Genomic DNA, 27,927 nt, shown 5'->3' on the forward strand with positions numbered 1-27,927 from the left:
TCATTGTTTGTATTGCTGTCTTTTTATTTTTATTGGAAAATAATAAACATATAACATTTTGGGCAATATTTTTTTAAAATAATATCTGAACTATCTGGGGGAAATAACATGTCACGAGACATATTCAACACCAACCATTTAATCACTACAAATTATGGATGTCATTTTTTGTATTCAGTGAGTGAAATAATGACAGTGCTACTCATAAAGGGACACTTTCTTGGTTTGTGTGAAATCCTCCACTGAATAATCACCACATTGCAGAGGTTGATATTTACAAAATGCACATAATCATGTCGCTATAGTAGGAAACATATTAAACTTTTTACAAGGCTCCTTTCTTCAAGGACATATTATCTCAGGTCTGTGTGCAAATTGCATAGTGTTTCATAGAATTTTGTGATTGTGATTATAATTACTGGGAGTTACACAATACATAGCTTGTTGGCTACACAATTCAATTCAGAGGAGCTCCCTCCTGATTGTGATGCAACATAGCACCTGTATACTACAGTGTGTCTACTAAGATGTTATCATCAGAACAGCTTCCATTGGACTGGATGTAATGTGGACAGATTCTTCAGTCAAGCCTATATATTTATATTAACTCCATGTATCATTGTGTATGCATTACGCAAGTGTGCTTTTTAAATTGGTTCAATTCAGTTTCAATGATGCATTTGGGAACACAGTGTTCTGAGTGAGAGTGCCCCTATTAAACTATCAATATTACATATCACAATTCCATTACATTTTTCATGAGGCCTATTTTCCAACAATGCAGCTTTCAGGGCTGGGAATCAATATTTCAGAAAATTAATTTTTCATAACTTTAGCTAAGTGAATTATTCATATCAGTTACAAGAGAAGTCTAAAAGTGACAGATTTTATATGCTCTTTAATAAACACAGAAGGGTGAGTTCATGAGGTGTGCTGAATGGATCCTCTGGCATGTCTCGGCTGTGCTGCATTGCCAATGAGCAGGAAGTTTAGTCATAACAGAACATAACTTTCTCTCTGAAGTTGTGCATAACACCCTCGTATTGCATTTAAATTGAATCCGTTGGAGTGTTTCTCTCTCCTCTCCAAACTCCTATTCAGTGTCTTTGATTCGCAGGTTCTCTAAAAATCCCACCTTGAGACCTCTTTCTCTTCACCCACACTCTCTGTTTTGCTTGTGTCATTGACAACCAAACCTTGGCTTCTATCTCCTATCAGTGTCTCCTCCTCCACCGACCTTCTGTCACACTCCTTTTCTTGTTCTCTCGCTTCGATTATTTTCACCAGCCTTTGGAACTTCTGGTCCAACTTGTCTACTGCTTCCCTCACTCTCTCCTCCTCCCTCTCTCCCTCGCTCTCCAGTGAGCTCAGCGACCCCGCTCGGGAGTCACCCCCCTCAAACTCGTACGTCTGCAGTGAGTCGTAGGGTGGCTGGGATAGGTCAAAGGTCACCTGGTCCAGACGGTGCTTCAGGAAATCCTCCATCCTCACAGGCAGGGAGGAGTTACAGTTAGCTCCACCCCCTGCCATGTCAGCCACCAGTTTCCTCTCACAACCCCACCCCCTGCCGTATCCCAGCATGCCTCCAGAGAGGGGTAGTAGCAGTGGGGTCAGTTCCCTCCTACTCAGCGCATACATGTTCAGGAATTCTGCACTGCCTGGATACAAAGTAGTCCCGGTCACAGGTATCCCTCCACTGCCCTGGTTTAGTGAACCCACAATGCTGTATGTTGAGTCCCCCAGTAGATTAGTGTGGATGTTATTAGTATTTATCTGGCTAACACCAACAGTGTCTTCATTCTTCTCTGAGCTGGGGAGAGTAGAGGAATCTGTGTCTGTGTCATCTACTGCAGAGTTAGAAGCTCTGGTGGTGATAGTGTGGGAGGGAAAGAGGTCTGGATTGTTCACCTGCTGCTCTGATGAAGAGATGCTGCTGCTGTGACTCTGAGAGGATGAGCCATTTGGGACAGAATAGGTCAGAACCAGTGCTTCATCTGTCAGTACAGACTCAGGCTGTGTCTGGGGAGGAAATACAGAATACTTTAATAACGATTATCAAATACTTTAAAATGAAAAATAGCCTGAGAGATTTACAAAAATAACATTGAGACAGCTGAGGTTGATAATAACAACATTGTTACATCCATTATATATGAAAGTTAATGTCTGACTGTGATTGGTGCCTGCTCGAGATGCAGCTGCTGCTGGGTGTCAGTGTTGGTCTCCCTGCCTTCCTCTTTTTCTGTGGGTCTGCTGTTAGCCACCCAGCTCTCTGGTCCATCTCTCCTGGGGCACCATGGCTCAGCAGAGTTGAGATGAATCGCCTCAGGCTCCAGTAGATCAAAGCTGCCCTGGTTCTGGATGACTAGGGAGTTATTATCCATGTGATTGCCAGGAAGCTCATAGGTTCCCATCAGTTTGGCCAGCTGCAGACCTGACTGGAACGGTGTTGGCCCCTTGTGACAGTCTCTGAGGACAGGCAGGGTGTGAATGCTGTAGCAGAGGCGTCCGTATACAGGGGCTGAGCCTGGACGCTGTGGGTCCGCAGTAGAGTGTGGGGTCCGGCTCCAGCTGTACGTCATGTCCCTGGCCTGATTCTGCTGGGTGTACCATCTGGGGGAAGACAAGAGCATAAGGCAGAGCAACACAGAGACATGTGCACGCCAACACTCCCTCACACATGCTCACACACACACGGCCACACACACGCACACAAACACACACTACACAGACAGACGTCACAGCTCACATGTTCCTGCTGTCCTGCATGCACTCTACTCTGTGCATGCTCTGGAGCGCGGTGATGTCAAAGGCAGCAGTGTCTGCCTCCCCTCCCCCTTCGTCATCGTAGGTAATGATGTTCTCCCTCACATCCTCCTCCTCAATTGGGGAGTGGGAGTCTTGCTTCTGATGCCGCAGAGACAGAGACAGAGCACACACCACTGGGGGGGGGGAGAGAGAGAGGCACATCATCGTAAATACCACACATTGACACTGCAGTCCATTTCACAGGATACTGATCTTCAGACAGACAGACACAGGCAGTATACTGAAAACAGTAGAAACAGGCATGTACTATACATCAGACAGTAGACCTCAAGTCTTACCTAGGAGTGTAGTGACACAGGCCAGCAGGGCCAGCAGGGTGACCATACTGAAGATCAGTGATGGAGAGATTGAGGGCAGGGGCAGACATACCGTCTGTCTCTCCCAGCCCCTGTCCCTCTGTCTCCCCCGCTCCTCGGCCCGCATGCCCCCTCTCAGACAGGGACATACGTTCACGGTAACCGTCCCGGTGTTGGTGAGGCCGGATACCCCATCCCGCAGCACAATGGGCACGTACAGGGTGAGGAGGGAGAAGGAGAAGTCAGGGAGGGGCTGCAGTGCCGACTGGAGAACAAGGCTGGCTGTGGCACCTGGGATTGAATAAGACAATAACACCAGAAACTCAAGTCAGTCATCAGGTCATTTGTATATGAATGCCATTGTCCATTTATACGTCATAATATGAATTTCAGCTAAATCCAACAGGCCTATATCGTTACTGTAAGATGCAGGTGCACTGTCATCAAGCATGTAAAATAAAAATAAGCATATTGTCAATGATAATCCAGTTGCAGAATTTCTGATTTGACATAAGAGGTTTGAAGAGGGTGACAGCTTGACATAGAGTTTGAACATAGCTAGAATGCACCTCCACTCTCCCTGATGGTGAGGTTTAGAGCAGAGCTGGACTCTGGAGGGATGCTGAAGTGGATGGTGACGTCCTGTCCTCCCTGGTCCCTATCAACTGCCCTCACCACCTGAACAACCTGGGAGACAGAGCAGAGAGAGGAGAACTTCTATTGGACCTCACAAGCTAGGTTTCCATCCAATTGGCGACAGATTTTCATACGAATATTCAAAAATCTGCATAAATAATATATGCACATATTCCCACCGGAGATGTGATTCCATCAAATTGACTTGTTGCGGATAAAATTCTGTGCATGAAGCATTGACATTAAAGCCAGTAGATAGTGATAGCGCTGATGTCATCCATGTATTCCTTTGGAAAACTCTCGATGGCGTATGTAGCCGGAAGTATTTGAATTTGAAGAACGCCATATTGCCACAGATAGAACAATGAGCTAGATGTTTCAACAGATGTATAAATCTGAAGCCTCCGGTTGACATTTTCCCTCACCAACAAATGGCCCAGTGGCCGGAAGTGGGAGAAGATGGAGAGAGATGGATTTTGGCTCAATACAGTTTTCTTTTCCCGAAAACTATAATCTGTAGTGAACTAAGTTTTGTAGACTTTACCCTTTGCCAAAGTTTCAATTTGTTTTATTGTTTAGTAGGAGTGCAAGGGCGAATTTAGTTATGGCACACGCTCACTTCATAGAGTAGGCGTTTCCTAACGGAAATATTCAAATACATGCTAGAACATGCCAAAAGGATCTCGCTAGCTCGTGCTTGGCTTGGCCCACCTCCTCGCTTGTTTTGTCCACTATGATTAATTTGCTCCCATTGGAAACGACAGGCTGTGGTCTATCTTGGGTTAGTTATAAAAATCTTTGATATTGCTGAATGGGTTTGAATGGCACCATCAAATCATGGTGAAAGTGACTGTAACTAGCACAGGATCAAGGTTGATGTAATTGATTTCATTCTGCCTGAGAGAGTTAACTGGGAATCTCATTGTAGCCTACCAGCCCATGATTGGTCTGTGTAAGCATGTAGTCCTGCGTGACAACAAATGTAGTAGTCAGAATGGATCACTATTTAATTTCGATTTGTAGCGAACTTGAAAATAATTCACCGTGGGGATCGAATTTGATCATAATAAGCAAATTTTAGATCCCAAAATGGGGGTCAATTATTGGGGGTGTTTGGCCTTTCTGGTGATCGTAATTTACATAGGCTTTCTAGGTCAGACCAGGGCTTTTGGCACCGCAAGGTTGCTACTACTGAGGTATAATAAGAACAGTTGCTACGCAGTAGCCGTCCAGCAGAGCTTGTGACTTCACGCTCCAGACCGGAAATTTTACTGACAAATTTGCTGTTTCCATCATTACATTTTTATCTGATGTACTTTAATCGCATAAAAAGGTTGGATGGAAACCTGGTTACAGCCACACAACTCCAAATCAAATCAAATCATACACATGGTTAGCAGATGTTAATGCGAGTGTAGCGAAATGCTTGTGCTTCTTGGAAGGAATGAATAAGAATATGTACATAAAAATATATGAATGAGTGATGGCCGAACGGCATAGGCAAGATGCAGTAGATGGTATAGAGTACAGTATGAGATGAGTAATGTAGGGTATGTAAACATTATATAAAGTGGCATTGTTTAAAGTGACTAGTGATACATTTATTACATACATTTTTCCATTATTTAAGTGGCTAGAGTTGAGTCAGTATGTTGGCACCAGCCACTCAATGTTAGTGATGGCTGTTTAACAGTCTGATGGCCTTGAGATAGAAGCTGTTTTTCAGTCTCTCGGTCCCCGCTTTGATGCACCTGTACTGACCTCGCCTTCTGGATGATAGCGGGGTGAACAGGCAGTGGCTCGGGTGGTTGTTGTCCTTGATGATCTTTTTGTCCTTCCTGTGACATCGGTTGGTGTAGGTGTCCTGGAGGGCAGGTAGTTTGCCCCCGGTGATGCGTTGTGCAGACCTCACTACCCTCTGGAGAGCCTTACGGTTATGGGTGGAGCAGTTGTCGTCTCAAAGCACGTCTCAAAGCACTTCATGATGACGGAAGTGAGTGCTACGGGGCGGTAGTCATTGAGCTCAGTTACCTGAGCCGTAAACACACCAGCCAGCTGGTCTCCAATGGCATTGGATAAAAATTGGATAAAAATAACTCAGCCAATGGCAATGGAGAAAAAGAACTCTGGAGAAACAGGACTCATTACACCAATAAGGTGAAGAAGAAAAACAGAAACAGTGATCTGACATCAATTGCTCTTGAGTCAATTTCATAAAAGGAGACGCAATAAAATGAATAGGAAATCTTCAAAGACTTCTACAAATAATTGTCCTGAAGGTTGTAATCAGAAATGACCATTATGGTTATCAGCATGCAGGGCTATAGATAGACAGACTGATAAAGTGGAATGTCAGAGTTACGTAGGTAAGTGTTAGCAGCACTGACCTGTCCAGGGGTACTGGAGTCACACACAGATGTTGTGTACTGTCTGTCCAACTCTGGTGCATTATCATTCTGGTCCAGTGTCTCTATGGCAACCACAACCCTGGTCACAAGGTTTGGATTGTCTAGAAAAGGATAGGAGTGCCTAGTGAGTTCAACTTCAACTTCATCACAGCCATCACCAGGGCTACAATGAGTGATATGAGGGAAAACATGACTCTGTACTAAGCCAGAGTGCTTGTATTGTTTGTGGGCAGCTGAGTCTGAAAGGACTTGAACCTCATACCTCTCTGTGTGGCGATGACAGTGATATTATGCCATTGCTCACGCTCCCGGTCCAATTCCATCACGGTGGTGATAAGGCCGCTGTCAGAAGTAATACGGAACAGAGCCTCCAGGTCAGACTGGGGATCAATGGAGTACCTGAGAGAGAGACGGGAGGGGAGGGGGAGAGAGAATAGTTTGAGTAAAGAAAATGTGAGTGAGTGAGTGAGTGAATGAATGAGTGAGTGAGTGAGTGAGTGAGTGAGTGAGTGAGTGAGTGAGTGAGTGAGTGAGTGAGTGAGTGAGTGAGTGAGTGAGTGAGTGAGTGAGTGAGTGAGTGAGTGAGTGAGTGAGTGAGTGAGTGAGTGAGTGAGTGACAGGGAGACAAACTGACGGACTGACTGGCTGACTAAGTGAGTGTAGCCTACCTGATGTTTGTGCTTCGTCCTGTGTCTGGGTCAACAGCAGATACTTGGCCCACGCTGCAGACAGGAGGACAGTTCTCAGACACGTCCAGACGGTAACGGGATCGGGAGAAGCGGGGGGGCTCGTCTGCGTTGAGGACCATGACCCATACGGTCGCACAGTCCTTAAAGGGCCCCTTCCGTAGGAACCGTGCATCCACCATGGGGTTCACAACTTCCACTGAGAACGAGAATGAACTGCGACTCTCATAGTCCAGCAACTGAGGAGAGATATACAGCCAATTATGTTTTACTATACTTTTCTTTAACCATTTTTGTATATTATTTATCTGTCTCCTTTGCTTCCTCTCTATCACCCTCCCTAACTCGAACACTCTTTCTCTCCCTCTTTTCATCATGCCATTTTCCTACCCTTGTTCCATAATTATTTCGCTCCCACATTCACTCATCATCACCACATTCTATCTCATACTCTCACGCTTGTCACACAAACTTTGTTAAATGGAGCTTGCGATGCCCCATGTACTCAACACCACACTGAAAAATACACAGGCTCACAGCCTATTTTCCGGTTGGTGATTTAAATTCAACTGCTAGTCGGAATCTTTAATTTATGAATTAGTTGTGCATAAATTCCATTGTATTTGAATCCCCTTTTTGTCTATGACTTATTTTCAAGTTACCCACAGTGAGACAATGTTTTGTTTGAGATAATTAAAGGGATTCTCTGGAACTCTTGTATACTTTTTAGCCAGTAGGTTAGAAAGTAGCACTCGAGACAAAATTTGTACCCCAAAAATTGCGTAGTACATCACATATTTTCTCTCGCGCTCTGCTCTGTGTGCATCATGTGCATCTTGCTAGCTGTCACACATATGGCGAGGGGCTGAAGGTCATTGGTTGAACTGGAATTGCTTGGGGTCTGGCCCATGTGGAGGAAAATGGAGCAGCACAGCGCCCAGAAAAACAGTTGCCTTCAAATTAGGGATTCTCGTGGTCAAAAGCGGGAGGTTTAAAAAATACTTAGTAGTCACCAATGTTCCGGAGGATGTCTTCGAATTTGCAGGACTCGTGCAACCACACAACAGGATTGCAAGGAAAAACTGTTACTTTACTGTTTCCAGACCAAATATTTATTCAAAGCATCCTATTACCAGGCCTGATTATGACTGACTGAAGTCTCTGCAGGAAACACTGTCCTGCTGTTTTAAATGTTTTTCACTGAATTAATTTCCTGGTAAGAGTGCCTTGGAGGAGCTATGCTTAGTTTAGCCCCTCATTTTACGCCATTGTGGATGTTTTTGACTTGAGTCTGATTAAGAGCTACATACACTATACATCTGGTGTCCATTACTTATTTCTCACCTTGTTTAGTACAATGACAGCTTCTTGGTCTCTTCCGGTGATGTTAAATGTGTCTCCCTCCTCTCCGTCCAGGATGGTATATTCCAGCATGGCATTATCTCCCAGATCAGCATCTGTTGCTGAGAGGCGACCCACCTCCACCCCTGGTGCTGCCAGCTCAGAGATAGAGAACGACCAGGCACCTACAGACAGACGGACGGACGGACGGACGGACGGACGGAGAGAGAGAGAGAGAGAGAGAGAGAGAGAGAGAGAGAGAGAGAGAGAGAGAGAGAGAGAGAGAGAGAGAGAGAGAGAGAGAGACCACACAGATGAGTGACAGGCAGGGACTAACTAAACATACCGTTTAGACCATAAAATGATGGAGTAGTCATGCAGTAGTCCTCAGGGGAAATGTTTACAGTAATGATGAGTGGAGGGAGAGTTGAGGGACAGCAAGAGAGGAGAGGGAAAGTGAGAAAAATCGGGACACAGTATAGAGGAATGTATTGTGTCTCAGAGCATTATATTTGGCAGTGATTTTATTGTCTATTGGAGCAGAAACTGAACTTTAGATGAAATATTAATAGAATAGAATGTGGAAGCGCTTGGATAATATATCTCTCACTGTTTTTCATGAAGAGCTAGCTTAGTGCTGTCGAGGACCCTAATAGAGCAATCTCAAGATGTTATTAATTCAGATTGATGACAATGATAATAATAATGATGATGAATACGATGGTGATGATGATGATGGTGGTGAGGAGGAGGATGAAGAGGTAAGCAGCTCATTCATGGAATGTATTCATTAGTTTGCAATGATGAAGGAAGAGCCACATGCACATATCAAGAAACACTGCCTAAAATGAAATCAAAATCAACTATTAGTACAGTAGTCTCTTCTCACAGCTGCTGTGTGACAACCCTGGCAGAGGAGACCCTAAAGGTGCTCTAAGCAGCAGAGAGATCAGTGCACCACCACAAGTGCCACAGTACAATGCATTTCATCACACTAATCACACACACACACACACACACACACACACACACACACACACACACACACACACACACACACACACACACACACACACACACACACACACACACACACACACACACACACACACACACACACACACACACACACACACACACACACACACACACACACACACAAATGGAGCATTACTAGGCTGTAATACATGACATATGCCAATAACAAAACAGTAACAGTAATGTTGCTCACTCTTCCTGAAGTGAGGGGGGTTGTCGTTGACATCACTCAGCCTCACAGTGACTGTGGTCGTCCCTGACATCCCCCCCAGGTGCCCCCCCATGTCTTTGGCCTCAAGGACTACCAGATAGGTGTCCTGACTCTCCCTGTCCATGTCAGTTACAGCAGTACGTAGGACACCTGGCAGAGAGGACAAGGAGAGGACATAGGACAGTAAATAACCCCATGATGCATTACAATGACAAGGATCACAGCTAAAGGGACAAGCAGACTGCACCAGGATGAGTTATCTGCTTTAATATCACATATCGCTATGTCACACGCTTTTATGTACATAGAATACCTGTGGACTGTCTATGGCTGTACATACAGACCACAGAAGTACACAATGTTGTATCTTTACAGATCACATGGGCATACTGTAGTCTGTTCATCATCATGGCTATCATATGGCATATAACATGTAGCTTGATAGGAGTGTGTATTATAGGCCCATCAGACCTGTCTGAGGATCCACAGAGAAATACTGCTGGCCCTGGGTCACAGCATACACCAGCCTGGCACTGTTACCATACGTAGGGTCGTCTGCATCCGTGGCTGTCACCTGGATTATGGATGTACCTGTTAGCGAGAGATGGAGTGGTGAGACTACAGGAATGACAAATAAGCCCTTGAGATAGCCTGACTAGACTGTAATGTAAATCACAGATCAGGACCGGAGACCTGTCAGTCACATGTAGTACCTATATTGGCCATCTCGGGCACAGTGGCGGTGTAGGGCTCATTCTGGAAGACAGGTGGGTTGTCGTTGATATCCTGAACTCTGATGATGAACGTGGACGAGGGTTCGAGGGCGCGGCCTGTCTGGCGGTTGGTTGCTGTAGCAATCAGGCGGTACTGGTCCTTGTCCTCTCGGTCCAGAGACTTGGTGACGTGGATGTTTCCTGTGTTCCCGTCGATGACAAACACAGACCCCACCCCCTCTCCTTCTAATATGTACTTAGTACGCCCATCGCCCCTGTCCATGTCTGTGTGCAGCTGGAGGAGATGGGTATGGACAGAAAATAAAGTCATAACAGTAATCTATGCATTCTGCTTTGAGCCTTGCTTAATGAGCGACTTTTGTTCTCTCTGCTCTGTTCTCTAAAACGCCAGGGTTTATAGTTTAACTGATGCTTTTGACATATTGTGTCCGAGCCACCACTGACACAGACAATGCATCCCTCATCAGCGCCATTTATCATCAACCTAAACAAAAACATGTGATTGTGAAATGAGCGATTGAATCAAGCTCAAGATGTGGTATTCAGTGAGTGTGAATTGAATGGCACCAGGTGTGAAAGGGACAGAAGGGAGCTGAATGAGTACTGATGCGTACCGCTAATTAACTCATTGGACCAAGCAGGCCACTGTGGGATTGTTAGGGGGTGAAAGCACATGACTGTGGACAGTGGCCTCAAATGTCCTGCTCACACATGCAGAACACTGACGGCCCAATGTGTCCATCTGCATGTGTCACTCTTTCTGTCTTCTGTTCTGTTATGTTCTGTCCATCTGTCTGTTTCCTTTCCCTCTCTGAATCCTTCTGTTTGCTTGTCTCTGTATCTCCCCTTAACTTTGTTTTTCTGTCACCCTCTCTCTCTCTCTGGGAACGTGCCAGTCTCTCTGACAGTCCATCTGCCCATCTGTTTCTTTCTCTCTCTCTCTTTCTTCATCTGTATCTCTATCTGTCTCTGTGTGTCTGCCCATGTTACTTTGTGGTAAACAGTGCTTGCTTGTTCAGTATTTAATGGCAGTAGGGGGACATTATAGGGAGCTGGTTGGGTAAAAGGCCAGACACACAGAAATAAAAGCTACAAGAATTACTCAGCCTTCATCACACAGGGAAGGCTTACTGACCAGGAACCTCAACATCTCACTCCCCTTAAGGCACATCTGCACATGTTCATAATCCACAAGGTTTATTCATATCGCATCATTTCCTCCGCTCTGCTGCGGACCCTCTGTAAAAGACCAACACAACCTCTATCTAAAACCACAACCCTTTATTTTAACTAAACTCAGCAAAAAAAAGAAACGTCCTCTCACTGTCAACTGTGTTTATTTTCAGCAAACTTAACATGTGTAAATATTTGTATGAACATAACAAGATTCAACAACTGAGACATAAACTGAACAAGTTCCACAGACATGTGACTAACAGAAATGGAATAATGTGTCCCTGAACAAAGCCGGGTCAAAATCAAAAGTAACAGTCAGTATCTGGTGTGGCCACCAGCTGCATTAAGTACTGCAGTGCATCTCCCGCTCATGGACTGCACCAGATTTGCCAGTTCTTGCTGTGAGATGTTACCCCACTCTTCCACCAAGGCACCTGCAAGTTCACGGACATTTCTGGGGGGAATGGCCCTAGCCTCACCCTCCGATCCAACAGGTCCCAGACGTGCTCAATGGGATTGAGATCCGGGCTCATCGCTGGCCATGGCAGAACACTGACATTCCTGTCTTGCAGGAAATCACACACAGAACGAGCAGTATGGCTGGTGGCATTGTCATGTAAGAGGGTCATGTCAGGATGAGACTGCAGGAAGGGTACCACATGAGGGAGGAGGATGTCTTCCCTGTAATGCACAGCATTGAGATTGCCTGCAATGACAACAAGCTAAGTCCAATGATGCTGTGACACACCTTCCCAGACCATGACGGACCCTCCACCTCCAAATCGATCCCACTCCAGAGTACAGGCCTCGGTGTAACGCTCATTCCTTTGACAATAAATGCGAATCCGACCATCACCCAAGGTGAGACAAAACCACGACTCGTCAGTGAAGAGCACTTTTTGCTAGTCCTGTCTGGTCCAGCGACGGTGGGTTTGTGCCCATAGGCGATGTTGTTGCCGGTGATGTCTGGTGAGGACTTGCCTTACAACAGGCCTACAAGCCCTCAGCCTGTCTCAGCCTATTGTGGACAGTCTGAGCACTGATGGAGGGATTGTGCTTTCCTGGTGTAACTCAGACAGTTATTGTTGCCATCCTGTACCTGTCCCGCAGGTGTGCTGTTCGGATGTACTGATCCTGTGCAGTTGTTGTTACACGTGGTCTGCTACTGCGAGAACGATCAGCTGTCCGTCCTGTCTCCCTGTAGCACTGTCTTAGGCGTCTCGCCGTGCGGACATTGCAATTTATTGCCATGGCCACATCTGCAGTCCTCATGCCTCCTTGCAACATGCCTAAGGCACGTTCACGCAGATGAGCAGGGACCCTGGGCATCTTTCTTTTGGTGTTTTTCAGAGTCAGTAGAAAGGCCTCTTTAGTGTCCTAAGTTTTCATAACTGTGACCTTAATTGCCTACCGTCTGTAAGCTGTTAGTGTCTTAACAACCGTTCCACAGGTGCATGTTCATTAATTGTTTATGGTTTATTGAACAAGCATGGGAAACAGTGTTTAAACCCTTTACAATGAAGATCTGTGAAGTTATTTGGATTTTTACGAATTATCTTTGAAAGACAGGGTCCTAAAAAAGGGACGTTTCTTTTTTGCTGAGTTTATAATAAACAGAATGGGTTGTTTGATATTTACTGAGCAGTATACTACAGGTTTTTACATTAATATGGACACAGCTTTGTGGTCAAACTGTGGTTGTTATATTTATCACATGAGAATTAAGTTCAAGACAAGCCATAGGCAAGGAACATTGTTCATATTATTATGTCACATAAGCCTGGAGAGAGCAAGAGCAAAAGAGTATTATGGCCCCTTAGGACTTAAATCACATAGATGTGCATTTCTTCTATGCAAAAACACCAAAGGGATGCATAAACACATTGGTAAACATGTCAACTGTAATTCTTAAACCACAGGTGTATACAGGCGTAGTACACAAGTGTCTCTGGGTGCGAGTGTGTGTGTGTGATGTGTGAGAGAGAGAGCAAGAAAGAGAGAGAAACAGTGTGTGTAGTTGAGCGTGCAGTTAGGGATTAAAGAAACACATGATAACACACAGAAAGAAATGCTAGATGAGGGAGTAGGGGGTTTATTCTCTCCAACACCCTCCTTCTCTTCTTCCTCCTTAAATCTGCTTTTATTTGGATCCCACGCATCACCACGAGAGACATCTTTGTCATTCTTCCATCTCACATCTCTTTCTCACTAACCCATACCCCCCTACTCTCAATCCAATTGCTAGCTCAGTCCTGCTGTGCATCAGTCGCCATGGCAAAATATTTCTCTGTGGGGTTGAAACTTATCCAATCCATAAAAACAAAAGAGTGGAGGGGAATTATTTTTTTAAATGATCTCTGAGGGAATTCCCAGAGGGCTACTGTCTTTCCCTATCCTGTTGTCACTCTCCCCACTCACTTTAATTTTCTGTATTCTGCTTGTTGATTTTCTCTTCCTGAAAATGTCTCATTCATTGCCATGATGTACTTTATCTTACCCCACTCAATGCTTACTATCAATGTCTTTCAAACAGCGTAGAACATACACTCTAATCATGTATGTGAGTCTGGGCGTTGATGTATTTTTGTTTCTTTGCGTTGTCTGTAACTTATTTTTTACTTATTTTGTACATAATGTTGCTGTTACCGTCTCTTATGACCGAAAATAACTTCAGGGCATCAGAACTGCGATTACTCACCACGGACTGGCAGAATCCTTTTTTCCTTTAACGAGTCTGATGAGCCCGACGTGAATGATATACTGCTTTCCCGGGGACAGGCCTAGATCCCCGTCATTTGTGTGAAGAGAAGTTGGAGAAAAAGGGGCCAGAGGGCAGGCTGCCTTCTGAGAATTCGTAGGTGATCGAATAAACCTCCACTTCCTTCCATTCTGCTAGCAAACGTGCAATCTTTAGAAAATAAAACCGATGACCTACGATGAAGATTAAACTACCAACGGGACATTCAAAACTGTAATATCCACGGAGTCGTGGCTGAACGACGACATTATCAACATACAGCTGGCTGGTTATTTGCTGTATTGGCAGGGTAGAACAGCGGCATCTGGTATGACAGGCAGACTATGAATTTTTGTAAATAACAGCTGGTGCACGATATCTAAGGAAGTCTCGAGGTTATGCTTGCCTGAGGTAGAGTATCTCATGATAAGCTGTAGACTACACTATCTACCTAGAGAGTTTCCATCTGTATTTTTCGTAGCTGTCTACATACCATCACAGACTGATGCTGGCACTAAAACCGCAATGAACGAGCTGTATTCCACCAAAAGCAAACAGGTAAACGCTCACCCAGACGCGGCTCTCATAGTAGCTGGGGACTTTAATGCAGGGAAACTTAAATCCGTCTTACCAGATTTCTATTAGCATGTGCAACCAGAGGGAAAAACAACTCCGGACCACATTTACTCCACACACAGAGACGCATACAATGCTCTCCCTCGCCCTCCATAATTCTATCTTTCTGATTCCTGCTTACAAGCAAAAATTAAAGCAGGAAGCACCAGTGACTCGATCAATAAAAAAGTGGTCAGATGAAGCAGATGCTAAGCTACAGGACTGTTTTGCTAGCGCAGGCTGGAATATGTTCCGTGATTCCTCCGATGGCATTGAGGAGTACACCACATCAGTCATTGGCTTCATCAACAAGTGCATTGATGATGTCGTCCCCACAGTGACCGTACATACATACCCCAACCAGAAGCCATGGATTACAGGCAACATCCGCACTGAGCTAAAGGCTAGAGCTGCTGCTTTCAAGGAGCAGGACTCTAACCCGGAAGCTTATAAGAAATCCCACTATGCCCTCCGACAAACCATCAAACAGGCAAAGCATCAATACAGGACTAAGATCGAATCCTACTACACCGGCTCTGACGCTCGTCAGATGTGGCAGGGCTTGCAAACCATTACAGACTACAAAGGGAAGCACAGCCGAGAGCTGCCCAGTGACACGAGCCTACCAGACGAGCTGAACTACTTCTATGCTCGCAAATAACACTGACACATGCATGAGAGCACCAGCTGTTCCCGAAAGACTGTGTGATCACGCTCTCCGCAGCAGAGAGCTTTAAACAGATCAACATTCACAAGGCCGCAGGGTCAGACAGATTACCAGGACATGTACTGCGACATTGGAAACAGTCATGTCTGCACCGCTGGACTACCATCCCTTCCTGACTGTATCAATAAAAGGCAGAGAGGAAGATGAAACATTTACATGGCTTCTTCTACTGTGGCTGGCACAGTTCCGTGTTAGCGTTACAGCTAATAGAATTCACATTCACACTAAAGCTGCCAGCAGCTGCATTAACAGTACAGCGCTTTGCCTGTGATGTACTACAAGTAACCTCCAGGGATCTAGATGGGTCAGGTGCGAACTGGCTTAAAACATATTCAATCATCTCATCATCAGACTGGTTGAACACTGACTTCCTGTCAGCTCTATGGTGTTGTTGGTGTGGGGCGACCTACCATATTTATTGACTAACCTTAGTGAACTACAGTATGTCTGACTAGTAGAGTATTGTATCATCAGGCTATTGTTCTAGGAATAACTGAACCAAAGCTACAAGTATGACATTTTTATGAACCAAAGCTACAAGTATGAACACTTTTATAACACTTTAATTCATACTGTACTTTTAATGACATACATTGTATGAGCATTTGTTTTGATGAGGCCTTACCCGTCCGATGAGCACTGGTTCTGGTCCTCTGTACTCCTCAATCACAAAGAACTGGTTCCACTGCCAACTCCGCCTATGACGAGAGCGAGGCCGCTCCCAAGTTAGAGTTAGCCCCACCCCCCCCGCCTGAGACACCAAGCCCCGGCTAGAGATGCTCTTTGGAAGAACTCTGGACTCTGGATGGAAGTCAGTCTGGAGTTTCAAATGATGGCTGGGGTCTCCATTGGGATCTGCCTCCATGGACTCTTGTGCCTCCAGTGACTGAGTGTGAACATTATCCACAGCTTCACTCTTGGATATAATTACATTCCAAGTGGTGTGAAGGGTAAAGGCAGTTTGGCTTGATATCTGTACCAGTTCATCCAGGCCATTCTTTCCTTTTTCTGTTAATCCAGGAGCCAGTGGGATGTGGGTAGTCATAAGAACCTCAGCATTCTCACCATGATTCACCAGAGAAACAGTGTTTTCTCCAGCCCTGACATCTGTTAGGGCTTCCTCACTGTTCTGAACTGGAATTGGTAAATGAACAATTAGTGAGCTCTCACCTCTGTGCTCCTCCCACATACAAACCAAAACTAGAAGAAGCACCGTTGGGGTGGTCATAGCGGAGTTGGTATGTTGGTATGTTGGTATGTTAGTCAACTCATTTCAACAAAGAATTCTCCAGAGATTTTTGTTCCTCTCCTTGGATTCTGCTATGTCTTCTTGCCACATTGTGCTTTCCTTTGGTATGTCCAGGGTCAGTCTTCATTCTGTTTGGTTTTCATTCAGAGCTGGATTACCTGAGAGGAGAGATAATTAGAGTAATCTCAGCTGTTTTAATTAAAAGGAGAGCAAACAGCTCCGAGGTGCAGGAGGCATGAAGACATGCAGAGCTGTTGACAGTATTCTCATTAACTCCTCAAGACCTTAGGAAAGCTGGCTGCCATTTTACAACTCCACATTGTGGGGAATATATTGTAATAGCACTGTTCTGTCTGCAGTTTTTTTGCCTACTGTCTATGTTCAGATTTGTCCATTGTTTAGTGTTTGGTGAATTGAAGGATTAGACACCATAGTCATAGCTAATAGAAAACCAGAGGCTATTGTCAGTCTGTTGTAAAATTGCAGCATATAAATATCTATTGTCTATTTATAACATAATAAAACATTACAAGGGCTCAGACATGCTCATAACCAATGATAAAGCATAACACCGGTTAGTTAAAGAATGTCACTTAATACTTATTGACAGAATGGGGCATAGTATAATGAGACTATTGTGTTAAGTTATGAGCTCAATGTAGGGAGCTTTGTCTCTGGAGGCTGAGTTTGGACCTGAAGGGCAGAGGGTGTGGCACAGCCCACTACTTTACTGTGTCAGACACAATTGTCAGTCCATCCGATGATTGATTTCATCCTAAAGATGGCCTCCTCATACCTCAATGCCCATTAGTAGAAGAAGTTACCCTTAAGAGATTAATTGGACTCATAAATATTTTAATACATTTCTGTCCTCATTTCCCAAAAGTTTAACGATCCGAGTTTCGTTAGTATTAGAGTCAGACCCCGGCCATCGATCTTCCAGGCTTTGTACAATGAAGGATGTCACCAATTTAACAAGACTGAAAATGTGTAATCCCAATTTCTCTATCTATCTCCCTCTATTTTCTGCAATCGCCGCTCTTTCTTCTCTACCTGTGAATTTGTCAATGTCACTCTTGACCTTTTTCCTCTCTCACATTTAACACACAATCACAAACACACACTCATATTCAAAGGTACATTTATTTCTCTCGATAAGAAATTATATAATGGCTGCATCCCTACAATCCCTGATTTAGTAATCCTCTTTATATTGAATAGCCTTATCTGTACTATACAGTGCAATTAAAATGTCTGCAATTGAAACGAATGTCGTCGGGAGAAGGAGAAGGAGAAGAGGACCAAGGTGCAGCGTGGTAAGTATTCATAATACTTTTAATAAATACGAACACTTGAACAAAAACAACAAAGCGACAAACGAACAGTACTGCAAGGTGCAATACACAAAACAGAAAACAACTACCCACCAAGCACAGGTGGGAATGAGGCTACCTAAGTATGGTTCTCAATCAGAGACAACGATAGACAGCTGCCTCTGATTGAGAACCACACCAGGCCAAACACCTAGAAATACAAAACATAGAACAAAACATAGAATGCCCACCCCAACTCACGCCCTGACCAAACCAAAATAGAGACATAAAAAAGGAACTAAGGTCAGGGCGTGACAGCAATTGTATTACAAAACCCATTCATTTAGATGCAAATGAGGGCCTAAGTTAAAATATAATTAACCCAAAATGACTGTAATATTAATTAATATTATATATTAATATTAATTTATCAAATTTTAGAATGTTTACAACAGGAACACAATACTCATTCATTCCAATTCAGCAATTGCCCTAGTTTCTTAATACCTCACTAGGGTATGTGGGACTGTAGCGTCCCACCTCGTCAACAGCCAGTGAAACTGCAGGGCGCCAAATTCAAAACAACAGAAATCCCATAATTTAAATTCCTCAAACATACAAGTATTTTACACCATTTTAAAGATACACTTTTACACCATTTTAAAGATACATCCAGCCAAAGTGTCCGATTTCAAAAAGGTTTTACGACGAAAGCACACCAAACGATTATGTTACGTTAGAGCCAAGTCACAGAAAAAGACAGCCATTTTTCCAGCCAAAGAGAGGAGTAACAAAAAGCAGAAATAGAGATAAAATGAATCACCAACCTTTGATGATCTTCATCAGATGACACTCATAGGACTTCATGTTACACAATACATGTATGTTTTGTTCGGTAAAGTTCATATTTATATCCAAAAATCTGAGTTTAGGCGGGACGCTACTGTCTCACTTGGCAAAAAGACAGAGAAAATGCAGAGCGCCAAATTCAAATTAATTACTATAAAAATTAATATAAAAATCTAACTTTCATTAAATCACACATGAAAGATACCAAATTAAAGCTACACTGGTTGTGAATCCAGCCAACATGTCAGAATTCAAATAGGCTTTTCGGCGAATGCAAACGATGCTATTATCTGAGGATAGCACCATTGTAAACAAAGAGAGAAGCATTTTTCAACCTTGCAGGCGCAACACAAAACGCAGAAATAAAAATATAATTCATGCCTTACCTTTGACGAGCTTCTGTTGTTGGCACTCGAATATGTCCCATAAACATCACAAATGGTCCTTTTGTTCGATTAATTCCGTCGATATATATCCAAAATGTCCATTTATTTGGCGCGTTTGATCCAGAAAAACACCGGTTCCAAATTGTGAAATGTGACTACAAAATATCTCAAAGGTTACCTGTAAACTTTGCCAAAAAATGTCAAACTACTTTTGTAATACAACTTTAGGTATTTTTTTACGTAAATAATCAATCAAATTGAAGACGGGATGATACAGGATTAAAACCAACTGTAGCTAGCTTTCGGGTCATGCGCTTCTAACAGACAGGACACTTCGAGTGACCCTCTTCAAGATGGCCGTACTTCTTCATTACACAAAGGAATAACCTCAACCAATTTCTAAAGACTGTTGACATCCAGTGGAAGCGGTAGGAACTGCAAGAAGGTCCCTTAGAAATCTGGTTTCCCAATGAAAACTCATTGAAAAGAGAGTGACCTCAAAAAAAGAAAATCTGAATGGTTTGTCCTCGGGGTTTCGCCTGCTAAATAAGTTCTGTTATACTCACAGACATGATTCAAACAGTTTTAGAAACTTCAGAGGGTTTTCTATCCAAATCTACTAATAATATGCATATCTTATCTTCTGGGGATGAGTAGCTGGCAGTTTAATTTGGGCATGCTTTTCATCCAAAATTCCCGAATGCTGCCCCCTACCCAAGAGAAGTTTTAATACTTGAGAACAAAGTACTAATTTGAGCTTTTGATCATAAGAAATATTGTCGCTTTGTTCTACCCTTCTCCCCTCTTCACATCAATTCTTTCGCAGAAGAAAAAAATGACTGTTGAAATGGAATAAGGCTATTTTTTTTGCACATATTAATGCCACCTCATCAATATGAATGCCAGATGTGCACTCAGTCTCTCTGAGCCGATGTGTCTGTTCCCTCATCTTTAAATCATCCCCTATATCTCCACTCTGGCGCTTTTAGAGCTATTCTCTTTCTTCTGTATAATGTTGCATCTTTAAATCCACTTCTTGGCCCATTTTAAAACAGTTAGTTTGAGTGTTTTTCATATTGTTTTTCATGTCTACTGCTCCACAATTAAAGAAAAAACATGCCATTTAATATTGTTTTTCAGTATGTGAGATGTAAGTGTTCGTGAGGGGATGGATCATGGCTAGAAAGAGATAGAACGATAAAGATAGGGAATGAAAGAGTCAGGGCGATTTACTGTTGCTGGCTGATGAGTGGTGACACAGGTCTAAATTGCAAATCGCTGTTTCAGTCTCCCTTCACTCTGTGTTTCGCTTCACTGCAAGGAAGCTGTTTCATTTTTATTAAAAATAGCCTGTGCATGTCAGGCTTTTACATAGATATATACAGAGAAGAGAGGTAGAGGGGGTAGAAAGGGAGAGACAGAGAGGGAGGAGAGAGAGCGAGAGAGAGAAAGAGAGAAAGAGAGAGGGAGGTGGGGGGGGGGAGAGATAGAGGAAGAGGGAAAAAGAGAGGGGAATATGTGATGAAGGGAAAGCTTAGCTGGCTTAAAGACATGCTCCGGAACTTTGGCGACTACTAAGTCTTTTTTAAACCTCCCGCTTTGGGCTGGATGTATAGTTCATACATGCATAATCTATGAGCAGAATTACTGTTTTACCTCAATTAGCCACAAAATCCCTAGTTTGAAAGCGACTGTTTTTCTGGAAGCTATGCTGCACCAGTTTCTCATTATTGTCCCCCACATGGCCACCCCCCTAGCAATTCGAGTTATAACCAATGAGCTTCAGCCCCTCGACATTTGAGTGACAGCTAGCAAGATGCACACACAGCAGAGCGAGAGAGCAATGACGTAGTGCACATATCTGCACATATGTGGTGTAGTACTCAATTTTCAGGGAACACTTTTGGCTCGTGAGCACTACTTTCAGAACTACTGGCTAAAAAGTATACAAAATTACTAAAGAATCTCTTTAAAGGGTCAATCAGCAGTTGAAACAACAACAAAGCAGGCTCTCCACCACTTTTTCGGTAAACAGCTGAGGGATGGGGCTGGAGAATGTCATCACTCTCAAATTCATAGACAGAGCTGTGGATGCATGGACTGACCATCCATGTTATCAAAATTGGATAAATCACTGCCACTCCAGCTGCTCTTTCTTCATCTGACTATGTTTTCTCTCATAGTCCGAGAGCATCTGGTCATTGCGGTGGTGGCACAGGCCTACTCATTTCTACCAAATGGAGATTTTATCTTTTCTCCCTCTCTTAACTGGCCATCTCCTCATTTGAATTCCATGCTGTCACTGTCACTTGTTCACTCAACCTTAACATTGTTGTCATCTATCGCCCACCAGGTTCCCTTGGAAAGTTCCTCAATGAGCTTGACACCTTGATAAGCTCATTTCCTGACGATGGCTCACCACTCTTCGTACTTGGCGACTTCAATCCCCTGACTTCTGCCTTCGATTCATTTCTTTCCAACTCTCTCTTTCCCCTCCTTGCCTCTTGATTGCACCCTTTCCCAATCCCCTCCAACTCACAAGCAAAGCAATACGTTTTACCTCACTAGAGGCCGTTTGCCTACTAATCTCACTGCAACCCCCTCCAGGTCTCTACTTTGTTTCCTTGTCTGTCTCCCTTTCCTCCAACGTGGGCAGCTGAGCGAAAATGGAGGAAAACTAAACTTCCAAAGGACCTATTATTCATTCACTCCCTCCTCCATGCTAAAATGATTGCCATTGCGAGCTAGATAGCTACCTAAAACATTTGCCTAGCAACAAACATCTTAAGAAGATTTGTAAGAACATATTTGAAAAGTTTGTAAGAAAATCATTAAATCTTAAGATGTTGTTGAGGAATTACACTTCCGAACTATGTATATTTTTTCTTAAGAAGCTTCTTAAGTTTTTGCGTAAGAAGTGTTTTGTGAAGCTGGGCCCTGTATCCCTTCTTTCTTTTCTTTCCAAAACACTTGAGCGGGTTGTCTTTGATCAACTTTCTCGTTATCTCTCTCAGAACTATCTTCTTGACCCTAACCAGTCAGGCTTCAAGATGGGTCCCTCAACCTAGACTGCTCTTCTCTGTGGCACGGAGGCTCTCCACACTGCCAAAGCTGACTCTCTCCTCTGTTCTCATCCTCCTAGATCTATCTGCTGCCTTTGACACCGTGAACCATCAGATCCTCCTCTCTACCCTCTCAGGGCTGGGTGTCTCAGGCTGTGCACACTATTGGATTGCATCCTACCTGGCAGAACCGCTCCTACCAGGTGACGTGGATCTGTGTCTGCACCACATACTTTCACTACCGGTGTCCCCCAGGCCCTCTCCTCTTCTCTCTGTACACCAAGTCCTTAGGCTCCGTCATATCTTCACATGGTCTCTCCTATCATTGCTATGCGGATGGCACTCAACTACTTTTCTCCTTCCCCCTTCTGACACCCAGGTGGCGACATGCATCTCTGCGTACCTGGCAGATATCTCAGCTTGGATGTCGGCCCACCACCTCAAGCTCAACCTCAACAAGTTGTAACTGCTCTTCCTCCTGGGGAAGGCCTGCCTGCTCAAAGACCTCACCATCACAGTTGACAATTCCGAAGTGTCGCCCTCCCAGAGTGCAAATAACCTTGGCGTGACCCTGGACAACACCCTGTCGTTCTCAGCAAACATCAAAGCAGTGAACCGCTCCTGCAGGTTCATGCTCTACAATATCCGTAGAGTACAGCCTTTCCTCACACAGGAAGCGGCACAGGTCCTAATCCAGGCACTTGTCCTCTTCTGTCTGGACTACTGCAACTCGCTGTTGGCTGGGCTCCCTGCTTGTGCCATCAACTTATTCAGAACACAGCAGCCCGTCTGGTTTTCAACCTTCCCAAGTTCTCTCATGTCACCACTCTCATCCGCACACTCCACTGGCTTCCAGTTGAAGCTCACCTCCACTACAAGACCATGGTGCTTATCTACAGAACAGCAAGAGGAACTGCCCCTCCCTACCTTCAGGCTATGCTCTAACCCTACTCCCCAACCGAACACTCCGTTCTGCCACCTCTGGTCTCTTGGGCCTCCCATCCCTACGGGAGGGCAGCTCCCGCTCAGCCCAGTCCAAGCTCTTCTCTGTCCTGGCACCCCAATGGTGGAACCAGCTTCCCCCTGAAGCTAGGACAGCGGAGTCCCTGCCCATGTTCCAAAAACATTTGAAACCCTACCTCTTCAAACATTTTCTTAATTAACCCTCCTCCTCACCTCAACCCCCCCCAAAAAATGTTTTTTTAAAACACTTAACCAGCACTTGAACTTGACACGCCACCCCTCCCACCCCCTCCCTTCTAGCTCTGACTCTACTGACAGCCACATTATTTAGGAAAAATTTACTTTCTATGCCTGTGATATGTGGTTGTCCCACCTAGCCGTCTTTAAGATGAATGCACTAACTGTAAGTCACTCTGGATAAGAGTGTCTGCTAAATGACTAAAATGTAAAAATACAGTTTTAACCATGTTTTGAGCCTATACAGTGTTTGTTTACATTTACTTTGTTTGCAAACATTGGAGTTAAACAAGCTTATGGGCTCTATTCAATCCATATTGTGGAAGTTAAGTGTTACAGTGTGATGAGAATTTTAAGGCAAAGTTCCCACGTTAGCGGAGACAGCATTCACGGTAAATGCTGCACATGTCGGAGTTTAAATTTATATCTCACAATCTGTAACGCTTCAGCGATACAGATTGAATAGAGCCCTATATTTTGGGTTCTGATGGGGTACGAAAGGTAAAGTAAGCTAATGAGGCATTTATAAGTTGAGAATCAATGGGTACATATAATTAATTTACAAGTCCAAAAATGGATGTAGCAACTGTTCATTGCCCCTTTAAGTAACAAAGACAGGCAAAGAGATTTTACTCCACCCCCTGCATCTCCCTGGCATTCTCTTCTTCCTTCCATTCAATTGAACATTTTAAGACTGCTCATCCTCTCTCTGCCTCCTCTCTTTCCCTCTCTCTCTCAGTCTTCACAGCCTGTCCAAATCAAACTGATGAGGAGAGGCCTCATTGTGACTGTACTCGGCACATCACCCATCTTGCTATTGTCACCATCTTACATTCAGTAAGTAGTAATTCAACACCCAATCAAAGCTCTGTGCTGTGGCAGACGTATGCTCTAACAATGTGCTAGTGCTTACGACAGCCTTACATTCACTTGACAAATAAATGTGTTCAACAAAGACTTCGGTGAGCGGGGACTAGGGAATATCTATACTGGCTGGCTGGTGTGTGTGTGTGTGTGTGTGTGTGTGTGTGTGTGTGTGTGTGTGTGTGTGTGTGTGTGTGTGTGTGTGTGTGTGTGTGTGTGTGTGTGTGTGTGTGTGTGTGTGTGTGTGTGTGTGTGTGTGTGTGTGTGTGTGTGTGTGTGTGTGTGTGTGTGTGTGCGTGCGTGCGTAAAGCCTAGCCTATATGCTGAATGAAATTGGCTGATAATGATCTTCTCTTTGATGTCTAAAGTCAAAGTGTTGTTGATGTGCGAATGTGTTACATGGTCTCTCTCGTTCTCATTCCAAGAGTTTGTTATTTATCTCCCTACTTTCTTTCCTCTTGTGTCACACACATACAAACACACACACACTTCAAAGGTGGGCATTAGCATACTTTAGGTAAACTGAACAGCCTGGAGCATGACCTTGTCTTGTTAGAGAACGTTGGAGCTGTGACCCCTCTGACGCATGTTATTGTGATTTGCACACAAACGCTAAAATGTTAACACTGTGGGAACAGTGCCAGGGAAACTTATCCAAGGGATGGATTGCTGTCATAGCTTGTCCATAGACTGCTTACAGGGTAAGGTAACCAATGTGTTATTTGATGCTAACCCTTTAAGCATGAGTAAATCCGTGTGGACTGTGTAACCAGTGCAGGCTGCAGGTGAGCGTTTCTGAGAGGCGCGCACACGCACGCACGCACGCACGCACGCACGCACGCACGCACGCACGCACGCACGCACGCACACACACACACACACACACACACACACACACACACACACACACACACACACACACACACACACACAAGCCTAGTCCAGGAAGGAAGGGAAGATGACAATCACATTGGTACCATCTGTCAAATCTCTGCGTTTAGTTCAGTCAACCAGAATAGCCACAGTTTGGTCCCATAATTCCAACAGATCTCTTGGATAACTCTGTATTATGTCTGCATTTAGCCTGCCGCTAAAACAGCTGGCATCTATTCCTGACATTTGAAGGCGAACATCTTTATTTTGCACATTCTATTTTGGTATAAGCACGTGCACTACAAAATTTAGGCTGTATTTCAGATGATATATATTCAGATTCAAATAGATAGGCTTTTTGTATTGACATTAAAATAAAAACATTTGGGCATGCATAACACTGTCAACAGTCAACAGCCATGATAAATTGTGAACTAACCATCAATACCCCACTCATTCTGCAAGATAAATTGGCTAAAGTGAAAGTAGGCTACAAATAAACTGAACCATATTAAGAAGAACAAAACATTTTGTCCTGAGGCATTTTTCTCACACGAATTTCAATCTTACCTTTCAATAAAGATATCATCTCATAGCTCCTTCGACTGCCTGTGATTTAAGTGAACGCGCTGAATGAAATACAACTAGAATCCAACGTTGGAGAGAAGTCTGTGTTCCCTGTGTGCCTCTATGCGCCCGCTCTCACTCTCTCTACTCTCACTCTCTCTGGTGCTCGTGAGACTGTCCCTGAAAATTACATATCACTCCCCCTCTGTCCTCACAGACCCCTTCCTCCTCCTTGCGGGGCTGACAGTTTGATTGTCATATTTTTGGGATATTGTAGACTAGGCTACTATTTTGCCAGCCTTCATGCCATAATGTAATTGTGGGCATGTTTGCTTTGCATCCTGTGAATGCATTTAGTCTAGGGGTTCCCAAACTTTTTCCCCCACAACCCCATTTTGATATCTGAAAATGTTTGGGACCCCAACCATGTGAAACAAATTATGTAGACTTTTTTATTTGGGGCTATGGCAATCAATTGAAAAACATTTTAACAGTATTTCTGACTGTTTTCTCAACTCACAATCACATACTTTTAATGTTTGGCTATGACAGTCAATTACAAATGAGTCTGACAAAATGTACATTATCTCACCACCACTAATAAGATGGGTGTGCTTGATGCATGTCAAGTCGGAGTTTCTCAAAGTCCGGGGGCGTGGATGACAGTGTACACTTCATCTCTGCTGTGCAGCTTTGTCACACAACACAATGCCACAGATGTATCAAGTTTTAAGGGAGCGTGCAATTGGCATGCTGACTGCAGGAATGTCCACCAGAGCTGTTGCTGGAGAATTTAATGCTAATTAAGCCGTCGTTTTAGAGAAATTGGCAGCAAGTCCAACTGACCTCACAACCACAGACCACGTGTAACCACGCCAGCCCAGGACCTTCACATCTGGCTTCTTCACTTGAGGGATCGTCTGAGACCAGCCACTCAGAAAGCTGATGAAACTGTGGGTTTGCACAACCGGAGAATTTCTGTCAGAAACCGTCTCAGAGAAGCTCATCTGCGTGATTGTCGTCCTCACCAGGGTCTTGACTTGACTGCAGTTCAGCGTCGTAACCAACTTCAGTGGGAAAATGTTCACCTTTGATGGCCACTGGCACACTGGAGGAAAAGTGTGCCCTTCAACGGATTAATCCCGGTTTCAAGTGTACCGGGCAGATGGCAGACGTTGTGTGGCATCGTGTGGGCGAGCAGTTTGCTGATGTCAACGTTGTGACCAGAGTGCCCCATGATGGCAGTGGGATTATGGTATGGGCAGGCATAAGCTACGGACAACGAACACAATTGCATTTTATCGATGATATTTGAATGCACAGAGATACCGTGACGAGATCCTGAGGCCCATTGTCGTGCCATTTATCCACCGCCATCCCCTCATGTTTCAGCATGACAATGCACTGCCCCATGTTGCCATAATCTGTACACAATTGGTCACATACACATGGTTTGTAAAGCCCGACGCTGGAGACGAGAATCAAGTACAGGGAGTGAACATTTAATGGAAAATGGACATGAAACAAAACAAGAACAGCATCTGGACGGGGGGAACAAAACGTCATGACGACAATAATGCTGACACGGGGAACCAACGGAGGAACAGACATATATAGATGGGGCAATGGGAGCCTGACGATATATAGCTGAGGCGTAGGAGCCTGGCGAGCCGGCTGAGGCGTGAAAGCCTGACGATCCCGCTGAGGCGTGGGAGCCTAACGAGCTGGCTGAGGCATGGGAGCCTGATGGGCCGGCTGAGACATGACATGGGATTGGAGTCTGATGAGCTGGCTGAGGTGTAGGAGCCCGACGAGCCAGCTGAGGCATGACGTGGGATGGGAGCCTACCGAGCCAATCGAGGCAAGGTAACCTCTCGAGCCAGCTAAGGAGTGGAAGCCCGACGAGCCACCTGAGACACCCCTGATTCCATCGGCGGCGGCACCCGGACCCGACGTCACCACCAAAAACAAAAAACAAGAACTCCCTGATGCTTCAAATAGTGGTGTCAGTATTCTGTAAGGACTGACGCTGGAGACGAGAAGCAAATACAGGGAGTGAACATTTCATAGAAAAAGGACATCAAACAAAACAAGAACAGCATCTAGACGGGAGGAACAAAACGACAATAA

The 27,927-nt window shown here is 44.4% G+C and overlaps 1 protein-coding gene across 1 annotated transcript; it reads right to left on the minus strand.

Annotated features, from left to right (window-relative positions):
* Window positions 1-25,936, minus strand: LOC139541303 (cadherin-7-like). The gene is made up of 14 exons (XM_071345810.1): window positions 25,801-25,936; window positions 16,060-16,841; window positions 10,159-10,453; window positions 9,917-10,036; window positions 9,428-9,595; window positions 8,200-8,381; window positions 6,838-7,094; window positions 6,432-6,568; window positions 6,149-6,270; window positions 3,695-3,812; window positions 3,108-3,416; window positions 2,750-2,942; window positions 2,172-2,613; window positions 1-2,019 (listed from the first exon to the last, which is right to left on the minus strand). Exons 2-14 carry the CDS (start codon window positions 16,660-16,662, stop codon window positions 1,123-1,125), a joined length of 3,843 nt encoding a protein of 1,280 aa, XP_071201911.1. The 5' UTR covers window positions 16,663-16,841; window positions 25,801-25,936; the 3' UTR covers window positions 1-1,122.
* Between the last annotated feature and the right edge of the window lie 1,991 nt (window positions 25,937-27,927).

This window comes from Salvelinus alpinus, chromosome 16 (genome assembly GCF_045679555.1).
Source record: "Salvelinus alpinus chromosome 16, SLU_Salpinus.1, whole genome shotgun sequence".
Classification (NCBI taxonomy): Eukaryota; Metazoa; Chordata; class Actinopteri; order Salmoniformes; family Salmonidae; genus Salvelinus; species Salvelinus alpinus.

Excerpts from the sequence above, each read along its gene's own strand:
- LOC139541303 (XM_071345810.1), bottom strand. The coding sequence starts at position 16,662 with ATGACCACCCCAACGGTGCTTCTTCTAGTTTTGGTTTGTATGTGGGAG. Across the intron at positions 10,454-16,059 it reads AACCAGTGCTCATCGGACGG|CTGCACACAGACATGGACAG; the intron begins GTAAGGCCTCAT and ends CATCTCCTCCAG. Across the intron at positions 10,037-10,158 it reads GCCCGAGATGGCCAATATAG|GTACATCCATAATCCAGGTG; the intron begins GTACTACATGTG and ends TCTCGCTAACAG.